This window comes from Notechis scutatus, chromosome 3 (genome assembly GCF_049901735.1).
Source record: "Notechis scutatus isolate UNSWTSFEM ecotype Mainland chromosome 3, rNotScu1.2, whole genome shotgun sequence".
Lineage (NCBI taxonomy): Eukaryota > Metazoa > Chordata > Lepidosauria > Squamata > Elapidae > Notechis > Notechis scutatus.
The window spans coordinates 35,923,999-35,933,377 of record NC_142011.1 but is presented as its reverse complement, the minus strand read 5'-3'; the positions used below and the strand labels follow the sequence as shown (position 1 = coordinate 35,933,377).

The following is a 9,379-nucleotide window of genomic DNA, read 5'->3' as shown; positions in this document are numbered from 1 at the left end:
TGGGGAAACTAGATAAAGTTAACAATCATGTTAATAATTTAACTGGTGATTCACTTAACAACTGTGACAAGAAAGGTCATAAAATAAGGCAAAACTCACTTAACTGTCTTGCTTAGAAACATAAACTTTGGGCTCAGCTGTCGTCAGTCGAGGACTTCTATGTTTGTGATAAATTATATTTAGTTCTGTTTTTATTTGGCATGTTTAAACTCAGTTTAAAAAAACACACAGTTGAAACAAGTTATTGATTGGTGCAATATATTAATCCAGCACTGAATCTTCTCAAAAGTGCTTATTTAATTGGCTGCATGATTAAATCCTCATCACCTTACATGCCAAGTATTTTGTACAATTTTAATTCCCTTGAAATTAGTTCTTTAAAAATAAATTATAGATGTTATTGACCTCCTTAGATTTTGAGGTGCAATATTCTTCATTATACTTCTTCACTCATGTATTTTGTTTACATGAATGTAAATATAAACCTATATATGCAAACAAGATAGAGGTAGTCCTTGTTTAGTGACCACAATTGGGACCAGCAACTCCATTAAACAAAGTGGTTGCTAAGTTAAACTGCAGTTTTGCTTATGATCTTACTTTAGCTTTCCTTTCATTTCCAGACCTGTAAAACTCTTAAACGCGAGGATTGTTCAGTTATTTTTTTCATCACCATTGTAACTGTACAAGGCACTAAGCAAGGACTACTTGTATTCATAAGCCATATATTCTAATATAACCTACGTTAAAGTACTGCTGGTAAAAGCTGTCCACACTATATCAAAATTGTACCATACCTTAAAAATATCTTCAGGGTTGTTCAATTTCTCCTATCGTGTATCTCAATTGTGGCCTAATTTAAGTAGAAATTTGCAAGGATAGAGCATACATAAAAACCCAAATAATTTGATAATTGTGAATTTATTGGAGCTATCTTCTTAGAATAGTTTATCCAAAAATCTTCGTTATTATTGAATCCCATTGTGCTATTGACATGTAATTGTCCATGCAAGACAGTAAATTCAATTCTTACTTAAAATGACAAAAATCCTGGGGCTGTACTACTTTAGAGTACAGATAGGAACTCTCAAGATTTCAAATTTTTTTCACATGGAGAATGCATTTAAACTCTGTCTTCTCTATTAAGATAATTTAGCGTTGTATAATTAAATGCTTATCTAAAATGGTGCAGCCCAGCCATGGTTGACTTCAAGACAATGCAAAAAGCACAGAAAGTTGATACATGTATACATTCTTACAGAAGACGCATTTTAAAATATAACAATAAGACACAGGTGCCATTGGAGGGCAGTAATTTAATTTTAAGCTTCAGAAAGCCTGTTCTGTGTTGCCAGATTTTTTGCAACTAGTATCACATAAATAAGATCTATAATAAGGCTGTTCAGTGGTTTAAATCACTAGTCCCCAACCTTTCTGTTATCAGAGACTGGTTTCATGGAAGACTATTTTTCCACAGACCGGGGGTGGGGTAGGGTTTTATGCGCAACCTAGATCCCACACATGTGCACTCTGCTTGCTTGCCCACTTGTGGGACCCGGTTCCTAGCAGGCCTGAGATTGGGGACCCTTGCTTCAGATTACTAGGAATAAAGTTCTTTTAGTGTGCATTTGGGTATGCATGTAGCAACTACAGACCAAGTAAGTCTTTTCTCAACATCATGTTACCATTATGGAGGACAGCCATGCAATTGTAGGAAGACATGGCTGCTTTAACAAATTGCCAACAGTTGCTATATGAACACCCCCAGGCATTCCAAGACATGTTTTTCCATTGGCATGTGAAATGCTGCACATCCCTAACTCTTTCTCCAAACCAGTTAACAAGTTCATATAGCATTTTGTCTTGTTAAAGTTCATCCTCATGTTTAGTCTAAAACAGGTAACATATTTATATTCTTTGTATAATTACTTTGGAAAAAATAGTAAATTCATTTAAAACAGACAAAAGTGGAAAACACACTAGCTTCAGATAAGACTGATAGGAGGGACAATCGTGGTGTTGTGCAGATAGGGTAAGGAACTTTAGACATGCAAATTACACCATCTGATCACAAACATTTCATCCACTGTTACATACATGAACAGCATATAAGACTTATTTTCCGAAGATTAAAAAAGCTCAAGAAAACAGATTTCTTGCCAAAAATAATCCTTGAAACTTTTGTCAACATAGTATATCCTTTTAAATATTCAGTAAAGAACTATTATGATCTCCCTTAATATTTCATTCTCACTACGGAGAGTTATATTAACATTACAAGAATATTAAGAGGAAATTAAGTATTTCTTCTATGCTTTGCATCTCTTTCTGATTATCTGGAAGAAAACACAACACTGCTCACTGCAGATGTGTTACCAGCACATATTCTGCTAGTGCATTCCATAGGTTTTCATATTACATGGTTTGTTGTATCCCCAGGGACATAATCTGCATTACACTAAAAAAGGCCACAGATCCATATGTTGCTTGATCCTTAAGATAAGGAATATCTATGGAGTTTGCAGGCATTTTATATTTATTTTACAGTGATAATTCCTATTCATAATCCTTTAAATATTGTGAAAAATACAGTAACATCTACATGTACACATCCAATGAAAAGTCTTCAAATGAGGCTTCATTTTGCTTCTCCTTTTAAAGGTAAAACTTTTAAAGTTCAACAGAAACAGAAGAAATCATTGGTACTGCCTATAGTCTCCAAAGGGAGAGGCTTGTAACTGAGATGGGTCTTCAGAAAGCTGAGGACCTGTAATTAAAAAAAAAAACAGCAATTGTTTATCGCTCTGCAGTATATTGCTGCACTGAATATGTTTCTATTAGGGTCAAGGGAGAAAGTTAGAGTTCTTAGGGTATGATTGTTCCATACTAATGTGCAATTGGGAAGGCACCAACAGTTAAGAAACTATTGTCATGTTAGAGCTATAACTGACAACTCTATGAAACCACTATTGCACAACATTTTGAAGCCTGTTATGTGAACGTATTAAAAGTTTGCAGATAATTTTAAGTACCAAATGTTTTATTTTGAATGCTTCCAAGTTATTGCAGTGAAAATAAATCCCATAATATTTAATGGAACTTTTAAAAGAAGTAAAATTGTTCTTCAGTAAGAGAATTAAATATCAGATTTTACAGCATATGAAACTAAGCAATTGTCTTACCATTTGGAAATTGAGCAGATGCAAATCTTGTTAACAGAATACCTGCTCCTTCAATTAAAGCTAGGAGAATTCCTCCCATAGCTGCAGACCCAACCATGGCAATTGGTCCATCTAATAAAAGGGTTTTAAAAAATAGAAAAAGGATTTAGAATAATCTTTAAAATCATTCTATAATAATAATCAGATTACATCAGGGGTAGGATTCAGCCAGTTCGGGCGAACTGGATGTTAATTTTACATTCAGTTCACCGAACCGATAGTTCCGACAACCAGCTGGCCCTGCCCACCCTGCCCCACCCCTCCCAGAAGTTCCCACGAGGCCCGTCTGGCTCCCAGGTAAGTGTAGGGAGGCTTCTTGGGAGCAAAAACAGGGTGTGGGAGTGGAGCCAGACCCCCCTCGTGCCCCATTTTGGCTTCCTGGAGGCTCCAGGGAAGTTTTCTAGGCCCAAAATGGTGCATGGGGGGTGTCCGCCACCCATTCCCCCACACTCCATTTTGGCTGCCAGGAGGCTCCAGGGAGAAAGAAAGGAAGAAAGGAAGAGAAAGGAAGGAAGGAAAAAAAGAGAAAGAAAGAGGGAGAGAAAGAAAGGGAGGGAAGGGAGAAGAATAAAAGAAAGAGGGAGGAAAGGGAAGGAAGGGAGAAAGAAAGAAAGAGGGAGTGAGGGAAGGGAAGGGAAGGGAGAAAGAGGGAAGGAAAAGTGAATGAGATAGGGAGGGGAGGGAGGGATAGAGGGAGGGAGAGAAAAAGGAGAGGAAGAAAGGACCACAAACCCTGGCACTAGACACAGCTTCAGAGGATGCTTTGAAACAGCATAGCAATCCAGGGCTGGAAGGGACTTCAGAGGTCATCTTGTCGAACCCCGTCTCCAGCAGGAGACATCTGGGTTATTTTGGTGCCTCACCCAGTCACATGACCACCAAGCCATGCCCACCCCTGGATCACATGTTGTGTTGGAAATGTCAACAACAACAACAATAATAATCACAATAATAATTCATTCAATGTATAACCACCCAGTTCTCAGCCCTTTACAATTGTTAAACATTTAAAAACAGAACAATACAAAAACACAAAACATCATGAAACAAAAGAATAAAAATAGCAATAAAATAAATCCAGAGGGGGCTAGAAAGGAAGAAAAGGATATGTCATTCTTTCTGCTTTGGTGAAAATGGGAACGTAAGGCTAAAAAACATTGACAATTAAAATGTAGATTCTTCATAGCAGGTGTGTACAACCTGCAACCCAAAGGTCACATATATCACTCTAAAACTTTAGGTACAACTTCCCTCCATCCTTTCAAGAAATTCGAATGTTGTAGAAAATTAAGAATAATAGAATATGCATTGATACATTTTAATTATCTGTCAGAAAGTTTTTTAAAAATGTTCATTCACAATTTGTCATAGGTAGTAGCTCTACATAGTCCTTACTTCTTGAAGCTAAAATGGCCCCTGTTAAAGCACCACTGGAAATAGAATTCCAGGGATCTTCTTTTCCTCTTGCTTTCACCAGGCTACAGTCGATCATGGAGAAGAGACCACCCCAGATAGCGAAGCTACCTATTTGAATGAAAAATAATTCAAAATTTATAACCAAGTTTTAGTGGTCATTTTTAAATTTGGATCCTAGCAAAAGAATCTAGAGAAATTTTATTTTAAGTTCAAAAAGAAGCAAAATCTATGGTTATAAAAAAACAAATAAAATATTCAAGAATTTAACATAAAAATAAAGTATAATTAATGCCCACCAAAGCTCCTTAGGGATATTCCAATAGGCAAGAACATTTGATTAAAATCTGCATCTCCTTAATTTCTCAAAGCAGTTCACTTAATAAATAAGATTTTTTTTTTCTTTCAAGCTATTCTGGACTCCTGGTGATTATATGGACAAGACCATTTAGTTTCAGTTGCTTGCCACTTTCCCCTTCTAAAGCTGAGAGTAATTGGCTCAAAAACCACCCACGTGGCTTCTGTACCCACAACATGTTTATAACTCTGGTCTCACCACTCCTGGCCCAGGTCTTAACCTCTAGGCCAGGCTAGTTCACAGTTCATACATTAAATGATAACAATCTACCCTCTTTTTAAGATAACTGTTTTGTTCTCTGATGGGAATTGAACACAGACATATTTTCTCACAAATGTGTGTGTATACACATACACACACACACACACACACACACACACACGTATATATACATACATATATACAATATACATACAAGGATACTTGTTGAAAGTATTGATTCTAAATAACTTCATTTCTTTACTTAGACAGGAGAGGAGAAATCTACTCTCTAGCCAGGCAAAAAAAGTTTCTCAAATCTTGAAAGATAATTATCAAGTGTTCTTTTTTCCCTGCTTAGATAGACAGGGCACTTGAAAGAGGTGGTATTCCTTCTCCACCTAGGAAGGAAACACTAAACTAAAAAATATATTGACAAATGTAATATGAGTGTTACCTTTTCCTGATTTAAAAGAAAATAGGCTTTGTTCCCTTCTTTCCATTGTCAAAAGCACAGGGCAGATAATGGCATAGCTATAGTAGCCCTTCAGTTATATACTATATTAAAGAAAAGTAAAAATCATGTCCCTCAAGAAATGTTATCACTTTTCTTTTTAAAACACAGAAGAAAATAATAATATACAATAATAATTACCTCCCAACTGTGGTGCTCTGGTTTTAATAGCTGTCAAACTACCCCGCAACCGGTAATTTACACCCTGGAACAGGTAAAAATACACTATCAAAGTAATACCAAAGGTTTTTATTCAATTTACAATCTACAGAGTTTAATCTATGATCTTGAGACTGATAAACTAAGCCAAGGGTGTCAAACTCATGTTGTTATGGCGGCGTCACATGATGTATCAGGATTTTTTTCACTTTTTTAAAATGGGTGTGTGGCTAGCGTATAACGCATCCGGCCCGCGGGTTGGGAGTTTGACAACCCTGTGCTAAGCTAAAATTCTACTCATCACCATGCTGGGACAGGCGGCAACGGCTGTAAAGAGTTCTTCCAAAAGTAAAAAGGTTTTTTTAACTTTATATTTTTAACCCATATCTGACTTTTTGTAAAATCACATATATTAGACAGGCTACCAATTTTGTTTTAGCTACATGTGATCTCATGCAATTTCCACTTTTGCAGAGCATGGGTGCCTGAAGTCATGTGACTTCACAGCCCCAGAACGTTTCACTCTCGGTGCGAAAAGCATTTGCAAGCTGACAGGATGCTGAAAGCAATGTGATATCGTTTCCATCGTCCCATTGGCTTGCAAATGCTTTTGTGCTGAGAATGAAAGGTTCTGGGTGCTGTGATCTGGGGCAACTTCAGGCACCCACCCGCTTTTGGACAGAATTGGTGCCTGAAGTCATGCAAGATCACCCCCAAAAACATTTCATTCTCAGCACAAAAAGCATTTTGAAGCCGAACGGTAGGGTGGAAAAGAAATCATCCTGCTCTCTTCTCCCTCAAAGTTAACTGCAGCAGAGAGGAGACAGATCTTTGCAAGATAGCATAGCTGATGGATATAAGTTTTATGAGGTCTGTTTTAATTAGTTGTTTTGTTTTAATTATATTGTGGTTTTGATTCTTGCTTGCTGCCCAAAGTTCTTTCTGGTAGATGAATGGCTATATGTGCTTGGTTGTTTAATTAATTAATTAATTGATTGATTGATTGATTGATTAATAATAAATAAATAAATAAATAAATAAATAAATAAATAAAGATACATTCTTCAACTCTGGAGGTTTTTAAGAAGAGGCTGAGCAGCCACTTCTCAAGTGTGGGTTAATTGGTTTTCCTGCACACTGTATAGAGTTGGATTACATGATACTTGTGGATCCTTTCACAATTATATGATTATGATTTCAGAAAAATAGACATTTTTTAAAAAAATGTGCTTCACATCGTATATATAAATATAATAACACATATAATTTTATATATTCAAAAAGAAAAAAAATAGTTGCACTGAATTCATTATTTCCAAACCTCTGTTTTTAAATACTATAGAAAAAGTAATCATAAACTTGTCTCTGTAAATTATTTTAACTCACCACTGGGGAATTTCTGAATCCTTTGATTGCTTGAAAGATGCCTCCACCGATGGCTCCCATTGTGAAAGCACCACCACAATCATCCACTATTCTCCAGGGGCTAAATATATATATATAAATCTTGTAACTTGATCACAGCAAACAATTCCTCAGATACTTCAGCTTCAATGTATTATGTCCACTAGCTTCCTAACAAATACACACACCCCAAAAAATCAAAACAAAAAACAACAGACAGTATATGTTTCAAGGTATTTTTCATTTTGGACCCTCTGCTATAGGCTTGAGGCTAGGTAACAAAACCTTTCAACATTATATGTTACATAAAAGATCGTGTCAGAAGGAAATCAACACAGAAATCATCTGAAAGGCCTAGGATTGCTGATTAAAAAAAAATCATAAAAAAAGATTATTGTGCTTTATCAAATAACATCTATGATAGAAAAAGACATGTGTGATTGAACTTTTATACCACACAAATATTTGGGAAAACTCTGGGAAACAATGACAAATACGGGAGCCTGGCGTGTTATGGTCCATGGAGTCTCGAAGAACCGGACAGTACTTAGCACAACCACCAGCACACAGATAAACATGATGTGCTAAAGGAACACTGGGGTATCTGCCCTGTACCACTGCTGAGGGGAAGAGCATTGCAACATGCTCTAATAAAGGCCCATTTATATTTTTGGTTTACCAATGTATGATGATAGGAAACTTTATGGGAATTGATCAATAGTGCTGCACTGATCAGGTTGGTTAGCTGCTGGGAATTGTACAGTAATTCTGCAGCACCTGAAGACCGCAGGCTCTCCTGCCTCCCGTAGAGCAGGGGTCTCCAACCTTGGCCACTTTAAGACTTGTGGACTTCAACTCCCAGAATTCCTCAGCCAGCTTTGCTGGCTGAGGAATTCTGGGAGTTGAAGTCCACAAGTCTTAAAGTGGCCAAGGTTGGAGACCCCTGCCGTAGAAGATGGAGTAGAAATTGGACGGATGTTTACAGATGACCTGTTTACCAAACCGGCAAAGAGTCACCCAGGGCACATCCAATCGAAAGCCTCGCGCAGCCATTTCATTCCACGTGCCTTCTCTCAGCTAAAAGTCGCTTCTCGGTCAAAGGCCACCCTTGCCACTTTCAAAGGATCCCTTGCCGATCCACTTTCAAAGGAACCGCGCCGGCTCCAAGCCGTCCCGCCCCGACTATATACCCCGAGTCCTTTGCCCTCTATCAGGAACGAACAGCTGATTCACCCAATCCACATCCCCAAAGCGACCGGACATACGCCGCGGCAGGAGAAAGGACAAGGGCGCGGGGCCCAAGGACGGAGCTGGCTGCCGCTCGGGAGAAGAAGAGGAAAAAAAAAAAAGCAGGCAGGGAGAGACCGGAGCAACGGCCTCGGCCATTGCTTACCAAGGCTCGCGCGCGTATTCCTCCATCTTCGTCCCGGTTTCCACACGGCGGCGTGACGCGCAGTCAGACGTTTTACCGGCTTGTGAATCAGGCGGCTTTCGGGCCCCGGCGACGCCAGGCGCAGCCATTGGCTGCCAGTCCTTGAAGGGGCCGGCTCAACTAACGAGGCTCGGTTCCGGAGCTGAGCGGCGCACACACGTGTTGTCCTCCGATTGCACCGGGGACGCCAGGCCGAAGGGAAATTCAGGCGGAAAATTAGTTTGATTCGGGTGATTTGGGATCTCTATGCTATAAATGAGCGGACGGGGGGGTGGGAGGGATTCCCCAAAAGTGGAGGTTTTTTTTAGCATCAAGGCAAAAGAGTAACTCACTGTTAAGTGATCTGCGTTGATCGATTCGGTATACTCGATTCCATGGGTATTTTAAATGTTGACGATGGACATGCTGAGGATAAAACGAAATGACAAAAAAGTCAAGGTTTTATCCGGAGTTTAAATGACGTCTCCCTACCATTTCCTGACTCTTTTGGCTCACATGTGAAGGGGTGAAGTCTCTTTACTGCACAGTACTGTAGGTTCCTCTGAATGGCTTAGGATTGCTGCTAAGAAGAAAAAGAAAAGAAAATAAGATTATTGAGCTTTGTCAAAATCCAAGGTATAAAAGGACATGTGTGATTGATTAACTTCTGTACCATATGGATAATTGTGCAAACTCTGGGA

General features: G+C 38.6%; 1 protein-coding gene across 1 annotated transcript; it reads right to left on the bottom strand.

Moving 5' to 3' along the window:
- Positions 1-905: 905 nt before the first annotated feature.
- Positions 906-8,823, bottom strand: TIMM17A (translocase of inner mitochondrial membrane 17A). The gene is made up of 6 exons (XM_026680866.2): positions 8,661-8,823; positions 7,250-7,349; positions 5,846-5,909; positions 4,617-4,745; positions 3,183-3,293; positions 906-2,767 (listed from the first exon to the last, which is right to left on the bottom strand). Exons 1-6 carry the CDS (start codon positions 8,786-8,788, stop codon positions 2,697-2,699), a joined length of 603 nt encoding a protein of 200 aa, XP_026536651.1. The 5' UTR covers positions 8,789-8,823; the 3' UTR covers positions 906-2,696.
- Between the last annotated feature and the right edge of the window lie 556 nt (positions 8,824-9,379).

Bases quoted from the DNA above. Each gene is read 5' to 3' on its own strand.
- TIMM17A (XM_026680866.2), bottom strand. From the start codon at position 8,788: ATGGCTGCGCCTGGCGTCGCCGGGGCCCGAAAGCCGCCTGATTCACAA. The intron at 5,910-7,249 runs GTGAGTTAAAAT...TACCTGTTCCAG, and splicing joins GATTCAGAAATTCCCCAGTG to GGTGTAAATTACCGGTTGCG. The intron at 4,746-5,845 runs GTAATTATTATT...TCATTCAAATAG, and splicing joins CAGAGCACCACAGTTGGGAG to GTAGCTTCGCTATCTGGGGT.